The sequence below is a fragment of the Eurytemora carolleeae genome, unplaced genomic scaffold (genome assembly GCF_000591075.1).
Source record: "Eurytemora carolleeae unplaced genomic scaffold, Eaff_2.0 scaffold1493, whole genome shotgun sequence".
Classification (NCBI taxonomy): Eukaryota; Metazoa; Arthropoda; class Copepoda; order Calanoida; family Temoridae; genus Eurytemora; species Eurytemora carolleeae.
The window spans coordinates 49,071-69,106 of NW_019397410.1; the positions used below are offsets into that span (position 1 = coordinate 49,071).

At 32.8% G+C, this 20,036-nt stretch overlaps 2 protein-coding genes across 5 annotated transcripts in view; both read left to right on the forward strand.

Moving 5' to 3' along the window:
* Positions 1-7,459, forward strand: part of LOC111714136 (uncharacterized) — a 41,179-nt gene extending 33,720 nt beyond the window's left edge. The window contains exons 27-35 of one of the 4 annotated variants that reach the window (XM_023489180.1): positions 1,410-1,478; positions 1,789-1,843; positions 3,724-3,819; positions 4,213-4,284; positions 5,069-5,224; positions 5,763-5,825; positions 6,069-6,158; positions 6,485-6,559; positions 6,643-7,459. In XM_023489180.1, coding sequence (XP_023344948.1) covers positions 1,410-1,478; positions 1,789-1,843; positions 3,724-3,819; positions 4,213-4,284; positions 5,069-5,224; positions 5,763-5,825; positions 6,069-6,158; positions 6,485-6,559; positions 6,643-7,349 — 1,383 coding nt within the window. In that variant the 3' untranslated portion in view covers positions 7,350-7,459. Of the gene's footprint in view, positions 1-1,409; positions 1,479-1,788; positions 1,844-3,723; positions 3,820-4,060; positions 4,129-4,212; positions 4,285-5,068; positions 5,225-5,762; positions 5,826-6,068; positions 6,159-6,484; positions 6,560-6,642 lie in introns of those variants that run through there. The other 3 variants (XM_023489181.1, XM_023489182.1, XM_023489183.1) reach the window with 3 other exon arrangements.
* A 7,468-nt stretch (positions 7,460-14,927) lies between these two features.
* Positions 14,928-20,036, forward strand: part of LOC111714137 (homeobox protein DBX1) — a gene marked incomplete at its 3' end in the record, with an annotated part of 9,995 nt that continues 4,886 nt past the window's right edge. The window contains 5 exon segments of the mRNA XM_023489184.1: positions 14,928-14,985; positions 15,488-15,547; positions 17,206-17,394; positions 19,192-19,391; positions 19,615-19,686. Of these exon segments, the coding sequence (XP_023344952.1) occupies positions 19,304-19,391; positions 19,615-19,686 (160 nt within the window).

A 20,036-nucleotide genomic window follows, 5' to 3' on the forward strand; every position in this document is an offset into this window, starting at 1 on the left:
ACACCCTTATTCATTCTTTAATTACTTTTCTCAATACCTGACTCACACTTATTCATTCATTCATTCATTTAAACCCTTATTCATCTTTTGATTCATTGATTCATTGATTACCTTAGGGAGCGTCAGATTTCCGAATATTTTGTATCCGTTTCCCAATATTTATAGTTAAATGGTTTCCTCTTATTTTAGGTCCGTTTCCTCATATTTTTGATCCATTTCCGCTTATTTCAAAAACTTTGAAAATCTCAATTTGTTGATCGGTTTCCTCTAATGTTAGGTCTGTTTCCTAATATTTTAGATATGTTTCCTCTTTTTTCAAAAACTTTAAAATTGATCTGTTTCCTCATATTTTAAAAATTCGAGAAAATCCTTCAAAAGTTTAGAATTGTTGAGGGATTTCCGAATTTTTGTATCCGTACCCAATATTTATAGTTGAATGGTTTCCTGACGTTTAAGATCTGTTTCCTCAAATTTTAAAATTTTTGAAAAAAGAGGAAATGGATCTAAAATATGAGGAAGCTGACCTAAAATTTGAGGAAACCGATCAACAAATTACGATTTTTTAAAAAGCGAAAACGAATCTAAAATATGAGAAAACGTACCTTAAATTTAAGGAAACTGAACAACAAGTTGAGAGTTTTAAAGTTTTTGAAAAAGAGGAAACGGATCTAAAAGATGAGGAAACGGACCTAACATTTGAGAAAACGGATCAATTTTCAAGTTTTTGATAAAAGAGTAAATGGATCTTAGTTGTGAGGAAACGGACCTAAAATATTGGGAAAACCCTGGAAAATATTTCATTAAAATAAATCGGAAATGGATTTAAAATTTTGGCAAATCGATCAAAAAAAGAGGAAACTCCACAAAATCAGACTTTTGAGGGATTTCCGAAAAATTCGAAGAAATCGCGAAAATGCATCAACAAATGAATAATTTGATCGGTTTCCGCTCATCTTAGATCAGTGTTGAGACGTGTCCATGTCACCTTTGCCAACAACTCGAATTTTCTAATCCCTTTATCTTTGCAATCTGATGGTGAAAACCTTTGATATTACAAACTTTGACTATTTGATCAGAATTCATTGTTTGAAATATCCAAGGTCTACTACATTGGGTTGCCATGATATAGGGATCTAAAAATCACAGATTGTGGCTCAATTTCTTTGCTGTGCATTTGCACTCAAACTTCTGAGTTTAGAGTTATCTCAAGAAGACGGCTTTTTCATTTTTGAATAAAGAAATTGAGCTTTTGTCACAAACTCTGATTTTCAAACTATAATGAATTATTTTAGATCAAATAATGATAGTTTGAAATATCAAAAGTTAACACCATCAGGTGGTTGCAAAGATATAGCTATTTGAAAATCAGAATTTATGGCTAAAACTCAGTTCCTTTGCATGTTATTTAGGTATATGGAAAAGTTGAGCTGTGCGCCAGTTATCAATGTCGAGATGGAAAATGTCATTCTTTGTGCGAGGTAATATACAAGAGCTTTTAAATAAATAATGAAAAGGGGCTCGAATACTATCCAAAAATGAATAATTAAAAGATAACTAAGACTATCTTACTTTTGAAATGTCTACATGATGATCATTATGATCCTTTACTTTCTGTCAAAGTAACAGTTGCATTTTCCCAGATTTTATTTTTAAAAATTTAGCGGATTTTCTTAAATCATTTCTGAATAAAGTATATTTGATAGTTTTGAGAAATTTATGATAATATATGATCAAACATAATAGTTTTTAAAGCATCAAATAAAATGAAATAATAATCAACTACTCTAGGTTGGAACTGTATCTGCAGATTATTTTCATACTAAATTCAACTTCCAAAACCAAGGTCAAAGCTGGAAATTTATAAATGATGGGAAGGTTGGAACTTTTGAATGAAGTATTGTTAATCTTGAATGTTTCATCTCGATATCTAATGTGGTCACTTTTGAATTTGAGTATACATGCTTAATTTCTCCATTACATTTTCCTAGGAAGGTATATGAACACGTACTACGGGATAAAGAAAAGGATCAAATTAATACGTACATGGATGGAGTTCAATACGTACATGGATGGAGATCAATACGTACATGGATGAAGATCAATACGTACATGGAGGGAGATCAATACGTACATGGATGGAGATCAATACGTACATGGATGGATGGAGTTCAATACGTACATGGATGGAGTTCAATACGTACATGGATGGAGATCAATATGTACATGGATGGAGATCTATACGTACATGAATGGAGAGCAATACGTACATGGATGGAGATCAATATGTACATGGATGGAGATCTATACGTACATGAATGGAGATCAATACGTACATGGATGGAGATCAATACGTACATGCATGAAGATCAATACATACATGGATGGAGATCAATATGTACATGGATGGAGATAAATACGTACATGGATGAAGATCAATACGTACATGGATGGAGATCAATATGTACATGGATGGAGATCTATACGTACATGAATGGAGAGCAATACGTACATGGATGGAGATCAATATGTACATGGATGGAGATCAATATGTACATGGATGGAGATCTATACGTACATGAATGGAGATCAATACGTACATGGATGGAGATCAATACGTACATGCATGAAGATCAATACATACATGGATGGAGATCAATATGTACATGGATGGAGATCAATACGTACATGGATGGAGATCAATACGTACATGCATGAAGATCAATATACATGGATGGAGATCAATATGTACATGGATGGAGATCTATACGTACATGAATGGAGATCAATACGTACATGGATGGAGTTCAATATGTACATGGATGGAGATCAATATGTACATGGATGGAGATCAATGCTTGATCCTGAGAATCAGAACACAGAAGATCTGCCTTTAGTACAATTTTAACCACGGTCAACTACTGGTTCAAGGTTTTAAAGTGTTTAGGAAAGGATATAAACCTTTGCCACACATTCTGATTGTTTTGTAAGACCATGTTTCATTCATAAAACCCATGAAATTCATTAACATTAAAAATGATAAATCGAAGTGGGTACAAAACACCCAAAGTTAAAAAAACACCCAATTCAAAAAAGGCCCAAAATAGGCTTAAAAGATCAATCTTTACCAATAAAATTCGCAAATTTTTGATTAAATCTTCTCAAAATTATCAGTTTATTGAATTGACAACATTACATACAGAAAGAAAAACACAAATAGCTGTAAATAGGGTTATTAATCGTTTTGAAAACGATCGTCAAACGTTGGAAAACGATCGTTTTTGAAAAAAAATTACATGCAACTTTATTGAATGTCGTCTTACATGAAGTTAAAAAGTTGTTAGGGGAGCTAAAACTTGATATTTTCTTATAAACTACTCGATGGTAAGTTCAGATGCCCTTCAGGTCGGTTTCCTCTCTTTTTTAACAATCGTTAACGAAGGGACGTTGTTAACGATCGTAAAACGATCGTTTAAAAAACGACCATTTCTTAAAAACAAACTTTTTGAAAAAACGATCGATTTTAAAAACGATCGTTTCGTTTTTGATTTTTCGTTGTCGTTTTCATAACAAAACGATCGTTTTTCAAAAAAATTAAAACGTTAGCATCCCTAGCTGTAAACCAACCAGCAGGAATATCTATTCTGCACGGTAGAAGAGTTTCACTGTGGTCATGTTACATTAAAAGTTTTTAATATATAGTTTTTTAAATCGTCTTTTTTTAAGAACGCAGGCCTGTATCAACCCCAACCTCAGCTCAGAGTCTAGTATTTACTTCACCTTCAGAAATTTATAACTCCCCACATCCAAGATTTCAACAAGGTATACTAACTAAGTCAAAGCTCAATCAGCCAATCAGAACCCAGGATTCAAAATGCATCAAATTGGATGCATCTGACATTTCAAAATCTCAAATTAGAAAGTTCCAGCTGTGCATAAACTGTATAGCCCAGTCTCTATCTAAATTAGCTAATATAACATGTTTAGTTGCTGTTTATCAACCAGCTGTGCATAAACTGTTTAGCCCAGTCTCTATCTAAATTAGCTAATATAACATGTTTAGGTGCTGTTTATCAACCAGCTGTGCATAAACTGTATAGCCCAGTCTCTATCTAAATTAGCTAATATAACATGTTTAGGTCCTGTTTATCAACCAGCTGTGCATAAACTGTATAACCCAGTCTCTATCTAAATTAGCTAATACAACATGTTTAGGTGCTGTTTATCAACCACAGTCAGAATACAAAGTGGGTCATCTCACCGTCAAACTTCATGGAGCGTCCACAGGTCTAAATTACATTTTTTTAAATAATATTTACATTTTAATTGTTTCAATTGTAGATATTGTCTATGCTCTTTCATTGATTTACAAGTTTTTTTCAGATAGAATCTTTTTTTTGTCCACTTGTGGACCAAATGTTGCTTTACAGAGATATACAGGGTGTCCCTGAAAAAGTGTGTTTAGGCTTTTTAGCTTACTAAATATAGTTCAAATATGCTAAAAAGTTCTTCAAGTAGGTACAATGTCCACAAACGGTGGGTCGTCGATAAAACATTTTTCTCTAAGATGCTGTTTTGACCCTTAAAGCGGATCTAATATTTGAAAATGTGCTCGGTATCCTTTAAAAGATTTAAAATATTTCAAATTATAATTTTATTTTTACGTTAAAGACGACAGAATATAATAAATTGCACATTTTCAATGATAGAATTGAGGATTTTCACAACTAAAATACGAAAAAAGATTTCAAATTTTTTTTGAAAATCTTTGGAAAAGAGACCGACTAATTTCTAGTACATTTTGAAGAGCAAATGTTTCGACAACAACCCCCCAATTTATTGTCATTTTATCTACTAAGCCCACATTGTAGTAGAATAAGTGTGTGAATGTAAAAACGCAATATATATCTACGGAAATGGGCCCGAGCACATTTTTGAATATTATGCTTGAAGGTTAAAACAGCATTTTAGAGAAAAATGTTTCATCCACGACCTCCCCCCCCCCCCATTTGTGGGTATTAAACTTGGACGTGGACTTGGATCCTTCGGATTTCTAACTAATCATTCCTAGATGAAACTAAACTCAACAATTTCATTAACCTGAGGATTGACGATGATCTCGAACCTCCAAGAGCAACTACTGAGTCAGCCCTAAGTCCCATTGAACCTAATAATAACCCTGTTCCCGAAAAAGCCAGTAATGCAAACCCTCCTCTACCTTCACTAGGTATAATAACTATTGATATTTAGTTACTTTTTTCTACATAAGGAATGTCAGCGCAATTTCATGTGACCCTCCATGACAAGATGTCAATGCCTGATTCACAAGTACAACGGTTTCCCTGAAATGCTTTGACTGATAAAATCTGAATGATATATTCATGTTTTTATTTCATTAAACCGTTTTTTTATTTGCGGTTTCTCTGCAAAAGTGACTTGCACTTTTCTTGCTAACAAGAAGCAACTGAAAATTTTCAGAATTGAACACTTTTCTAGTCAGAAAAACGACAGTATCTCCCACATTTCCGAATACACTTACAGTCCTTTTAATGGTGTTTAGTGGGTCCCGAATACACTTACAGTCCTTTTAATGCTGTTTAGGGGGTCCCGAATACACATACAGTCCTTTTAATGGTGTTTAGGGGGTCCCGAATACACTTACAGTCCTTTTAATGGTGTTTAGGGGGTCCCGAATACACTTACAGTCTTTTTAATGGTGTTTAGGGGGTCCCGAATACACTTACAGTCCTTTTAATGCTGTTTAGGGGGTCCCGAATATTTTGGTGAAGTTGTTGTTCTTGGCTTTCAGGATTACGATTACAGTAATGGTAAAAAAAAATTAAGTTAAAATTAAAGTGATAAGAATTGCCTCAATTACTTCCCAAACTTTCACGTAAAAATTAAGAACGCAATTTCTCACAGATGACATAGATCTAATTAAATAACTTAGATAACACAAAATAAGGCACCTTGTTTAAGTAATTGATTTTTTTATTAAGAACTGACTACATAAAATAAACTTTGAAACCATGAACAGTTTGCTTTCTATCAGCATCAGTTTATTTGTTCAGATGGTGATGTGGATACTCTGTTTGACGAACCAGCCCCAGAATCTGAAGAATCAAAAAAGATGTCAACAGCTAATTCATTGCCAACCTTAGGTATGTTAAAGTCTTTTATCCCAACCTAGTGTTGATTATCAAATGGTCATACTTCATGACATGGTTGGTATTTATGCAACAATGAATGTGTAGAAAGCTCAATTTGATAAACTTTTAGCTCTTATAAAGGAGGCAAAATAAATATACAAAGCACCTTGATAATTTAACTAGAATTTTCTGAAATTAACTGCTATAAAGAAATGGCCAATGCACATGACAAGTATGCCCTTGGCTAAACATATCATAGAGAGCTCTTTCCATATTTCAAATGGTTTATAAAAAATTTATCCACTAAAAATAATTTAAAAAAATATACATTTAATTAGGGGGGCCGGAAGGCTTTGGAGATGCTACTGTTGAAGGTTTTAATGAAGTTGATTACGACTACCAAGAACAAGGAGGTTAGAAAACTTTCCTACAGACTTCATTTCTATTTTCTTAATATTTAAATTCAGAAATATTTTTCATATTTTTAATCCTTAAGAATCTGTTGAAGAGAGTAGAATCCAGGAGGCCTCCCAACCAAGCTTACCAACCCTTGGCGGTCCAGAGGACTTTGGAGAGGTCACCGTTCTTGGGTTTAACACGGTTGATTATGATTATGAGACAGATGTATCACTTCGAAGTTCTGAACCTGAAATCACATTCAGCACAATTGATGCAGTGTATAATCCCAGAGCAATAAAGACTAATTTGGTTACATCAAGTTCACCAATTGGTCAACCCACTCCTTCATACACTACACCAGTGATAAGACCTAGACAACAGTTAAGCAATAATAATTTCCAAGGTATTGGGGTAGGATCTTCTCAAAATACACAACAAGCGCTGAAGTCCTTGTCCGATACTCAGTATTACGGACCTGAGATAACCCCTGTCTTTCAAATCCCAGACTCTATTCCACAGTTCACAGTTCAAGATACAGACTTGGAGCTGTCAGCACCCGCATGGACTCCTTTACCTCTGGCACCCGTTCAACCATCACTACAAGCCTTGGATGCTAACAAGCTAGCACAGACACCCCCAAGGAGACCTTCCTCTTTGAGAGTTTCATCTTCTCGACGTCGTCCAAAGCAAGTTAGGCAACCTAGGGTGATAAATCCTATAGATGCAGTACTTCAATCCGTGGTCACTACACATGACTCAATTGTAAATCTTCTTTTTGGGAAAACCCCGTTAAATCTTGGCTAACACCATAAATTGGTTTACAAGACAATTCAATTCTCTGGTTTATTATGTTTAAAATAATATAATATAATATACTAATATAATATTATTTATGAAATATATGTAGTTTATGCCTCTTAATTTTTAGCTTATTGAAATATGAATTTCTAGGATTATTTGTTAATTTCTATTTTTAATGCATACAGTGTAGTGCAGAACAGAAGAAAGGCTGGTTGGTGTTTTTAAAAAATCAAAAATAACTACAGATTTCAAATGTAAATTTTAAAAGATCAAAAGTATTTGAGAAATTTTATTTTATTCTAAAAATTGATCGATTTTAATGTCTTAAGTATGTTTTGGATACAACTTTTCGGATTCAGAGTTCAGACATCCCATATTTGATAAAGATGAACTGGTCATTGTAAAAAGTATAATTTAAGTTTAATTTTGAACACTCAATAAAGTTTTCGTTATTGAAGAGACTACAAGCGTAATTTGAAGTAACCTCCATGCCCAAATCACAATAGTACCCTTCAAAGTTTTGTCTTTTCAAGAATGAAATAGATATCCATGTTTATAATTGTATTATTTTCATTTGTGGTGACTTTCGCATTTCTACAGTAGGAAAATTTACAGGAATTAGCAGAATCAAACACTTTTAAACCAAGAAAAACGACAATACATTTCACATTTTAACCAGTTTTCAAGGGCACCGTTGTGAATCAGGCTTATCTTTGGAGATCATTTGAATTACGCTAACCGTCCCTTCAAATACTTCAAAGCTGGAATCGAATTGAACTATTTTTACCTTGTCAATATATTTCCAGCAGAATAGTTTAATATTTATTGATCTCCAATCCTTTTTTAGAAAATGAACTTTTGGTCCAACTTTCCAAACCAAATACTCTATGATTTAAAAATAAAGATCTATTTTTTAAATCATACAAAATGATGTAACAATTCCTTTCTGAAGTTAAATATAAATATATCATATATCCTGAAACCTCTTAGGCAATAAATTGAAAGGTTTTACAGTCCTAACTTGTTATATCTTACAGTTACAGAAGTTTTCCACCTAATTATGAATTACCCCTTACATAAAAATTAGGCTTATACAGGGCCAGTCTTTCAGCTAGGTCAGCTTATATATATATGAAAGATATTATTTTTGATAATTATCACTGAAGTATAGAAAACTCTGAAAGTTAGTCACATAATTTATTGAAAGCCTCTACTTTAAAGTGTCGTAACGACTTGCTATTTGATTTTAATTCAACTATAGTATTGTGTAGCCCTGGGCATATACATTTTAAAAATAAAACGCACTTATTTATGGCTTAAGTATAAAAGTAGTAATTTTGTCCAAATACTTTCTAATTTTTGCTTGAGAGCGTGGTACATCTTGGTTTTTGCAGTGTTATAATAACAAGCTTCGCTCATTTTCCGGGTATTTGGGAAATTATATATTTAGAAAAAAAGCTTTTTAAAAAACAATTTTGAATTTTGAAAATAAAACCAAAATGATGATGGTGGTAATATAATTAAATTAAAATTTAAATGGACGTCTCAATCAGATTTAATTTTGGTATTCTCCAGATTTTTTAAAACATTTATTTTAAATAGATGATAGTATAGACACAATTTTACAAAGGTCTTACTCTAGATATAAAATATTTTTTGTTGTTTAAAATCTGTAAAACAGGGGTGAATATTTTTGATATAAATTGCGTTCAGATGTAGTTTAAATATTACTCAAAAGATGTTTATAAAATATTTTTCGGAAACAATGAACAAAATAAAAGATTTTTTATTTATTCTCGCCAAAACCCGAGATTTTAATACACATACAGTCCTTTTAATGGTGTTTAGGGGGTCCCGAGTACACTTACAAACTAAGCCCCACTGTTATCAAAACACCCGTTCTTTTGAGGAGTATTCAGCCGTAGACATGATTAGGATAATATGTCAACCAATAGGTTAAAATCTAGAACATATTCATCAAATCCCGCTCATCGCCATACCCCGGTACATATTCATTAAATCCTGCTCACCGCCATACCTCGCTATATATTCATTAAATCTAGTTCAGCGCCATACCACAGTATATATTCATTAAATCTAGTTCAGCGCCATACCCCGGTACATATTCATTAAATCTAGTTTAATTCAAATTCGTCAAATCTAGTTCCACACCATACCCTGGTACATATTCATCAAATTTGGTTCAGCGCCATACCCTGGTACATATTCATCAAATCTAGTTCAGCGCCATACCCTGGTACATATTCATCAAATCCAGTTTAGTGCCATACCCCGGTACATAAACATCAAATCAAGTTCAGCGCCATACCTTGCTATATATTCATTAAATCTAGTTCAGCGCCTTACCCCAATACATATTCATCAAATCCAGTTCATGCCATACCTCAATATATATTCATCAAATCTAGTTCAGAGACATAGCCCCTGGTACATATTCATCAAATCCAGTTTAGTGCCATACCCCTGGTACATATTCATCAAATCCAGTTTAGTGCCATACCCCTGGTACATGTTCATCAAATCCAGTTTTGTGCCATACCCCTGGTACATGTTCATCAAATCCAGTTTTGTGCCATACCCCTGGTACATGTTCATCAAATCCAGTTTTGTGCCATACCCCTGGTACATGTTCATCAAATCTAGTTCAGAGACTATACCCCTGGTACATGTTCATCAAATCTAGTTCAGAGACTATACCCCTGGTACATGTTCATCAAATCCATTTTGAATTTTAAGTGTAAAATTGTCTATTTATTATATTTAAAAGTAATACAGTCTATAGAATCAATCATATTATAGGGTAGAACAGTCTATGAAGTTAATTTATCTTAATTAAGGGTAGAACAGTCTATGCATTCTATTTACCATATTTAAGGGTAAAACAGTCTATGGAGTTTATTTACATATTTAAGAGTAATACAGTCTATAGTGTCTATCATATTATTGGGTAGAACAGTAAAAGTAGTTGATGTATCATATTAAAGGGTAGAAGTCTATCATTTTATTGGGTAGAACAGTAAAAGGAGTTGATTTATCATATAAAAGGGTAGAACAGTCTATACAGTTTTTTATATTTTGGGTAGAACAGTAAATGGCGTTTATTTATCATATTAAAGGGTAGAATAGTCTATAGAGTCTATTTACCATATGTAAGGGTAGAACAGTCTTTGGATTCTATTTACCATATTTAAGGGTAAAACAGTCTATGGAGTCTATTTACATATTTAAGAGTAATACAGTCTATAGTCTATCATATTAATGGGTAGAACAGTAATAGGAGTTTACTTAGGGTATAACAGTCTATGGAGTCTATTTACCATATGTAAGGGTAGAACAGTCTATGGAGTCTATTCATCGTATTAAAGGGTAGAACAGTCTATGGAGTCTATTCATCATATGAAAGAGTAGAACAGTCTATGGAGTCTATTCATCATATTAAAGGGTAGAACAGTCTATGGAGTCTATTTACCATATTGAAGGGTAGAACAGTCTATGGAGTCTATTTACCATATTAAAGGGTAGAACAGTCTATGGATTCTATTCTTCATATTAAAGGGTAGAACAGTCTATGGAGTCTATTTATCATATTAAAGGGTAGAACAGTCTGTGGAGTCTGTTTATCATATTAAAGGGTAGAACAGTCTATGGTGTCTATTCATCATATTAAAGGGTAGAACAGTCTATGGAGTCCATTCATCATATTAAAGGGTAGAACGAATTCAATGTTTTTCTATGGCTAAACACCAAACATTCAAAATACATAATACTAAATACATGGATACAGGGGGGTTTCTTTATCGGACACTATTTAGGGGTTTGTCGTTTATATAAGGGATTAGGGTAATAGCTACCTAAATTCTACCCTTCCTCATGCTATACATTCATCATTATCTGTATCTATCTTTCTATCCTTCTATCCTGATCTTTCCTTCTATTATCCTTCACTCTAAGGAGTTTCAAATTTTTAAATCACAAAATTTGTTGGACCACTGGCATTAAATTTATCTGAGCAGAATCATTCAACAAAATTTGATGAATGATTCTGCTAAGGTGACTTTTATGCCGGTACTCGATCCAACAAATTTTGAAAATTTGAAATTTCTTTGAGTGTTCTATTCTTCTATCCTTTTATCCTTCATTCTTTCTATGCTTCTATCCTTCTATCCTATTATCCTTCTATCCTCTATCCTTCTATCATTCTATCCTACTATCCTTCTATCCTTCTATCCTTCTATGCTTCTATCCTTCTATACGTTTATCCTTCTATCCTTCTATGCTTCTATCCTTCTATGCTTCTATCCTTCTATCCTTCTATCCTTCTATGCTTCTATCCTTCTATGCTTCTATCCTTCTATCCTACTATCCTTCTATCCTTCTATCCTTCTATCCTTCTATCCTTCTATCCGGTTATCCTTCTATCCTTCTATCCTTCTATGCTTCTATCCTTCTATGCTTCTATGCTTCTATCCTTCTATCCTTCTATCCTTCTATCCTTCTATCCTCCTATCCTTCTATCCTTCTATCCTTCTATCCTTCTATCCTTCTATCCTTCTATCCTTATATCTTTATATCATTTATCCTTTCTGTCTTGGTTTTTGATTTTTAAAGGCATCATTAAGAATATATATAAACAAAATTAATAAGACGTGGAAATTTTCAGTTTTTTACATCGTAGAAAATATTATACATTTTCTTTTTGAAAATTGTTTATTTTAAAAAATGGAGAAATTTATCAGAATTATCATTTTTAAGCTGAGGAATAAAGATGGTTTAGGTATGTCGGATGATTTAAGCTAATCATGGTAAGTATTTAAGTATCATTTGAAACGTAGTTCCAATGAATAATGTCATTTTGTCTAAGTTTACAACATTAAATCATTAATATGTACAAGGTACTGCAGTTTTACATTCTTTGCGGATATAAGTCATGACCCTGTTTCATAATCTGTACTTAAGGTATTAATATACGACTCTCTATATTTCTAAATCACTATCGCTTTATCTATCTTGAAGAGGAATGCAAGTGACACATATAAATTCATTGTTTACTGGGTTGTGGGGGGGGGGGGCACAACACACTCTGTTCTTAATCCCCTGCACTCTCTATCAAATATCCATATTTGTAAATATGGCTAAAATAGATATAGTTTAGTACTAAAAATATATCCAGAAAAATAAATTTTGAATATAAATCAATAATTTCTTAGACAAAAAATAAATTATGGACAGAATTAAAATTGATGTTTTTAATTGATCTTTAACCCAAATTTAACAGTTTTCTTGCTCGGGGTTGCGCTGTAGAAACCGTTAAGGCACTTTAAAAATTAAAGGCATATTTAAATTAAATTATGAAAGATCACAGGAAATTATAAAAGATCAAAGAAAATTATAAAAGATCAAAGAAAATCATAAAAAATCAAAGAAAATCATAAAACATCAAAGAAAATCAAAAAAAATCAAAGTAAATTATAAAAGATCACAGGAAATTATAAAAGATCAAAGAAAATGGTAAAAGATCAAAAGAAATGATACAGATCAATAAAACGTTAAAAGATCAACACAACTCTTAAAAGATCATTGAAACTGTTATTTTATCAAACGAAGATTAACAAAATTTGTTATATACACATATGATCAAAGGCTCAAAATGTTGAAAATCTAACTACTTTTTTTGTAAAGATCAAGAGTAAAAGATCAATGAGAGTATATAATAACTAAGATTGATGAAAACTAGAGTGTTAAGATGTAATAAGTGTGCAAAAGTGCCGCTAAAAGGGTTATATTATACACCATAATATACAATCCTTTACTTCATAATAACTCTGTTAAACCTCTTATCCGCTCAATAATCAACTCTTTTGTCCCCGCCCATCAACCAATCAGAGGCCAGGACGGACGAAGATCAGAAAACCAACCAATAGGAAGAGAGATTAGCCGGAATTCAACCAATAGTAGCGCCGCTTGACGGAGCTCAGCCAATCATAGGCCTGGAATGAACGAGATGAGATGATGCTTTATGTTGTTATAAGGAGACTATTAGGGGGGCAATTTGCGAGTGTATGAGGTTTGATTATAGTGTCCCTAGAGACCCACCAGTATCTTTATACTACCCACCGTATAAATACCAGCAAACAATTAGAATTCAATCAATCAATTCAACTTTGAACAGTGTTTTAATAGAGCCAAAGATCTTTGTGATATAAATAAGAATAAAAACAATGTATTTTATTGCCTCGCGAAAGCTTGTTAACTGAGGCCGTTTTTCAGGTAAGCTTAATTTATTTTCAAAGAAAAACTTTATTTGCAACTAATTTTTCTTCGTACATTTAAAAAAATAACTATTTTGGCAGATTTTCTTTTTTCATTATTGGTGGATTTTCGAAATACACAAAAATATTTAAGAATTGTTGTAATATATTTAATTTTTGTTACTTTATATACAAGCATATCACTAAGTTGATAGAAAAAGGAATATTGTATGTTTAAACCATTTTACCAAAATGATTCAGTTTTGACTATTTCTAGGGAATTTTGCCAAATTCTTGATAATTAAAATAAATCCTGTTAAGGAATTGAGTCTTTGTCACAAACTATGATTTTCTAATACATATATCTTTGCAAGTGCAACCCAATGCTTTAGACCTTCGATATTTCGAATGATGAAAGAACCTAAGTTTGAAATATCAAAGGTTTACACCATCATGTGGAAGATATAAAGGTATTAAAAAATCAGGGTTTGTTACAAAGACTCAATTCTTTTGTTGTAAAATGATTACCTCTGGCTTAATGGTAACTTCAAGTCAATTTAATAACTGAATTTCTTCTAAACCTAATATATTTGATCATTTCAAACTATAAATTTTATAAGATCAAATAGCCAAAGATAGAAGTATCTACGGTTTACATTATTCATGGTTGCAAAGATATAAGATAATTAGATTTTGAGGCAGGAGAGCAAAAAAAATGTGAAAAAAGGAATTATTTGTTCTTGAAAAATAACCTATTTAGTGTAAAAAATCTACTGTAAGTCTTAATTTTTGTTTAAATAAAATTTTGTCAAAAACTATATTTTTTCTAAGGTTTAAACCATGTTCCCCTTCTACTCCCCTAGGCCCCCCTGCCCCCCTCCAACCAGTGGAGCTTCCCGCCCCCTTCTACTATCCTCCAATTCAGCAGCTGTAGAGCTGCTTCAACTAGCACATAGATCACATCAAAGAGAGCAGCAAATAAGAGGAGAACAGCTCAGGGAAAAAAATAAATTTGGCGTTAAAAAATCATAATCCAAAGATCCCCTTTGTTTTATGTTTTTTTTTCATGTTTCAGTTTGGATTGACCGTGTTTAGCTCAATCAAGATCAATAAAGAACATTTTTCAAAATGAGAAAAATTGAAAACATAAAAAATATTTTTGTTAAATTCCATAATAAAGCATTTTTTCAATGTTTTTTCTTAATTTTTTTTTTGGAACGATATCTGTAAATTTAAATAAAAATAATATATATAGATATATAAATGGTTTTTACTTTCTGGCCATTGCTATGTTATTTTTTCAATATCAGAGATGGAAGTCTAAAAGAGGATGAAATCAGCTCAAAATACAAACCTTTTCTCAAATTCAGGAAACTTGGCGAATATTGAGACAAATGTTAGGGAAAAAGTGCCTAAAATACTTGAATTTTTAACTGTGTAAATGTAATAATAGGTGTTTTGAACACTGTCAATTTAACATTCATTTTGATAAGAGTGTAAATGAAATATTTAATTTTTTAACAGTGTAAATGTGGTTTTCGAATTTGGAACAATGTTAATGAAACATTTGACTATTTTACAGTGTAAATACAATATTCAAGTGTTTACCATTTTAATTTAATATTCGATTTTTTGACAGTGTAAATGCAATATTCAAGTGTTTAACATTTTAAATACAATATTCGAATCTTTAACAGTGTAAATGTAATATTCAAGTGTTCAACATTTTAAATTCAATATTCGATTTTTTGACAGTGTAAATGCAATATTCAAGTGTTTACCATTTTAATTTAATATTCGATTTTTTGATAGTGTATTAATGCAATATTCAAGTGTTTAACATTTTAAATTCAATATTCGATTTGTTGACAGTGTAAATGCAATATTATCGAAAGAAACTGAGCAAAATGATTCTAAACCAGTGATAAAAAGGTGAAACAATTATTTGTTAATTTTTTGAAAGAGGAACAGACAACGGTTTACAGGGTATCATTGTGATGCCCCTCTTTTTTACTGAAGAAACACTTTAAAAATCGTCTATAGTTCCTTTAAAAGCAGATTACCTTTTTCTACACATTGATCATATCTTGCGATAACTTTTATTCAATTTTCAATTTCCAGGGAATAAAGGTTCAAGGAGAAAAGTTGAAAAAGATGAATATTCAATAATTCTGTCTTTATAAATAAAAAATGGGCCATATCTAGGAATTTGTTTTTAGTGATACATTCAGCCCCCTCAGAGTTTAGAATAAAATGATTGAATCACGGGCAGCCGTAGTATATTTGAATTTATGAGCCGGGTCAACCTTTCCAGTCCCAGTTTGTACTGTACCACACGGGTTAATAAAGCAGACAATCAACAGGACTCGCCGGTGCAACATGGTTGACGCGGTCAGACTTTATGCTTCATTTATGTTGAATTTACTTTTACTAAAGGGGCAGAGGTGCTTGGCATATGCCGTACCCATTTCCGATGCCTGCCGGTGTATATTCAACTCAAGCAAATTCCATTGAATTAGAATCTTACAAGTTTTAAAATATTTTTAAATTTTTTTTCAAATAAAACAATAAAGCTTTCAAATCCATTTATGCAATCTCACTTGCGGATATAAAATGAAAATTAGAGACACAATGTCGCAAAGTCGAACCAGCTATTCCACACGAAGTTTATTAAATAGCCTAGTACAACTAGGCTATTTAATAAAACTTCGGCTCGAGCCTTAACTCCTTAACCCTATTCCCGCTGGGGGGGGGTCAATTTGACCCCAGCGGAGATAGGGTTAAACCCGACTTTAAGACCCAACTCTGACGACAGCTTGTGTCACTTGATTGACAGCTGCAAGATCTTCGGCTCGACTTAAGGGCCCAATTAAAATAAAACCGCCTTGGTTGGTTTTAATGGAGAATAAGGCTCAATGTTGAGTTTTGTTCTCATAAAAACCGGGAATGCGCCAATTCCTTCCATGAAAATTCGCCAAATAGAATATTAATTCGGTTTATTGAACTCAACTCTGTGGAAAATAAGATGCAGCTTGAATGAGAAAGCTCAAGCCGTAAATAAGGTCCGACGACAGCTGAGACCCGAGCCGTATTTTCCCGATTTTTTAAAATCGCGGGCTCAGGAAGGAAGCGTAATTTCAAGTGCACAGACAGATGGCAAAACCCGATTTACAACTGTACCCAAAAAGCGTATGAATAAGATATTAATATGTTTTTGTTTCTTTAAACAGTTTATTTTAATTTGCGGTTTTCTCTGCGAAACTGACTTGCTCCTTTCTTGCTAATATGAAGCAACGGAAAAAATTAGCTAGATTAAACACTTTTCGAGTCAGAAAAGCGAAGGTATCTTCCACATTTTGCATCAGATAAAGATTTCAAAGGCACCACGTTGTAAACCAGGAATTTTTTTCTCTGCATGTCACTTAACATTATGCTTACAGTCCCTTTAAATAGTTCGTATCGACATAGCATTGTTAGTTTAACTTGTTCTGTACTGTGAATGTGAGCCAAACCTATTTCAGCTACTTATCGTATTTCATCGAAACTGACCTCCATTTTTTGGTGCGGAAACCAATTGAAATTTTATTCAGGTCCACAAGTCCAGAGCCTACTAGTCCAAACAGTCCTTACCAACATCATCAAACTGGACTCTTTGGTCCTTCTAGTCCGTATCAGTATACAAATCAAACTTCTAGTCCTTCCAGTAGAAAAACTTCTAGTCCCAACGGAGCCAGAGCAGGGAGTCCAGTCAGTCCTCCAGCTAGTCCGAATATACACAGGGATGCTTTTACTTTTGAAATCTTTTAAAATTTCTAATGTTTAATCTTTTAAAATTTTGAATTTTCAATCTGTTAAAATTTTGGAGTTTTTATCTTTTAAAATTTTTAATTTTTATTCTTTTAAAAAATTTTTATTTTTTATCTTTAAAGATTTTAAATTTTTAATTCTTTAAAATTTAAAATTTTTAATCTTTTGAAATTTAGAATTTTAATCTTTAGAAATTTAGAATTTTAATCTTTTAAAATTTAGAATTTTAATCTTTTAAAGTCTTATTTTTTAATCTTTAAAATTTTAAATTTAGAATTTTTCAGAAAAAAAAAATTAAAATCTAAAGAACTGATTACTTTCCATATACTTTAATTTNGAATCTCAAGAGGGATTTAATAGGAATGGAGAGGGAGGGGGGTGGGTTGAATTTAACATTTTAATATTTTGTGTGAAAAGAAGAAAAAAGTAGGGAAGGGTTTGAGTGAAGAAGGTTAGGAAAGGGAAAGGAATGAAGAGGAAAACTAGGATCAGTGTAATGAGGAAAGTAGGATGGGAGAAGATGGGACAAGGAAAGGAATAAAGAGGAAAACTAGGATCAGTGTAATGAGGAAAGTAGAATATGGGAAGGTGGGACAAGGAAAGGAATCGAGAGGAAAACTAGGATCAGTGTAATGGGGAAAGTAGAATATGGGAAGATGGGACAAGGAAAGGAATAGAGAGGAAAACTAGGATCAGTGTAATGAGGAAAGTAGAATATGGGAAGATGGGACAGGGAAATGAATAAAGAGAAAAACTAAATGTAGGAAGGGTGGGCGGCGAAAGAATGATGGAGAAAGAGGGAAAAGGGGAGAAGGAATATGAGGATTGGGGAAGAGAGGGAAGGTGAAAGAAGGAAGAAAGAAGAGGGGAAATGGGAGAAGGAATATGAGGATTTGGGAAGAGAAGGAAGGGGAAAGAAGGATGAAAGAAGAGGGGAAAGGGGAGAAGGAATATGAGAATTGGGGAGGAGAAAGAAGGGGAAAGAAGGATGAAAGAAGAGGGGAAAGGGGCGAAGGAATATAAGGTTTGGGGAAGAGAGGGAAGGGGAAAGAAGGATGTAGAAAGAGGGGAAAGAGGAGAAGGAATGCGGGGATTGGGGAAGAGAGGGAAGGGGAAAGAAGGATGTAGAAAGAGGGGAAAGAGGAGAAGGAATGCGGGGATTGGGGAAGAGAGGGAAGGGGAAAGGAACACTTAGGAGAAGTACGGAAGTGGGAAATAAAAACAAGGTTAGAATTTTAATCTTTAGAAATTTAGAATTTTAATCTTTAGAAATTTAGAATTTTAATCTTTTAAAATTTAGAATTTTAATCTTTTAAAGTCTTATTTTTTAATCTTTAAAATTTTAAATTTAGAATTTTTCAGAAAAAAAAAATTAAAATCTAAAGAACTGATTACTTTCCATATACTTTAATTTTCATATGGTAAAAGAAATTCTGTGAATTTTTTCTGATGATAATATAAAAAGAGAAACACTTTCCTCTAATTCAATTGTATCTTTCCAATCAAGCTTTAGATATCAAACACTATAAGAATGTAAAGATGTTTTGATTTAAAATTAGAGTTTGGGGTGAGTATTCAGTACGTTTAAATTTTCTGGTTTATTTTTTAGAACGTCAAAACGAGTTCTGACTTATTAAATGTAATTTTTTAATTTATGTAATAATTTGTTTTGGTAAATTACGCAAAAAAATGTGCGTCAAATGAATGTTAAAAACTAAATCTTAAAATCATATTCAACTTATTTTTGTAAAATGTAAAACTATTAACAGATCAACTCCTAGTCCTGCCTATCCCCCTCCCTCCCTACAGCGCACCACCCCCTCCCCACTATACCCCTCCCCTTCAAACACCTACCTGGTTGCGCCCCTGCCAACTAAACCAATGGTACGCCCCCTTCTCCAGGGGTTCTCCCCCTTCCATCCCCTGATATACCGCCCCTATATCCCCCGCACACCCTTCAGTATACCAGGTAACTAATAGGCGTGGCCAGGGGCAAAATTGATCTTGATCTTGATCTTAATACTGATCTTGATCTTGATCTTGAGCTTGAGCTTGATCTTGATCTTGATCTTGATCTTGATCTTGATCTTGATCTTGATCTTGATCTTGATCTTGATCTTGATCTTGATCTTGATCAACATTGCCCCCAACCCCCCCCCCCTTCCCTGGGTCAGATATAAAACTTGATAAAGTTTATTTCCCAGGAACCGGAACTACAGTGTTTCCTCTTCCTGGAACATTCCCTTGGTCAGCTGGACTTCGAGGTAACAATTTTTTTAAATGTTTTTTTTTAATCGAAACATTGAATGATATATATTTAAGTTCCAAATTAATCCTACAGTTCTTGGTAATTAACGATGTGTTGATCCACGGCACATACAATGATTGGCAGTGTTCTTTTCAGTGATAGTTTTTCATTTTGTAAATTCGTTTTTAAAATTGTTTTGATCCAAATTCGGATCGCAAACTATTGTTGAAACATTTTTATGATTTTTTCTGAAATCATGACTATTTGATTTACATGTTTACAGGTAATTATTGTTTATTGTTTAATTATCAAAAGCTTGTACTTTGACTGGAAAAAAGAGTTAGAAAGGTTTAAATACAGATTTCT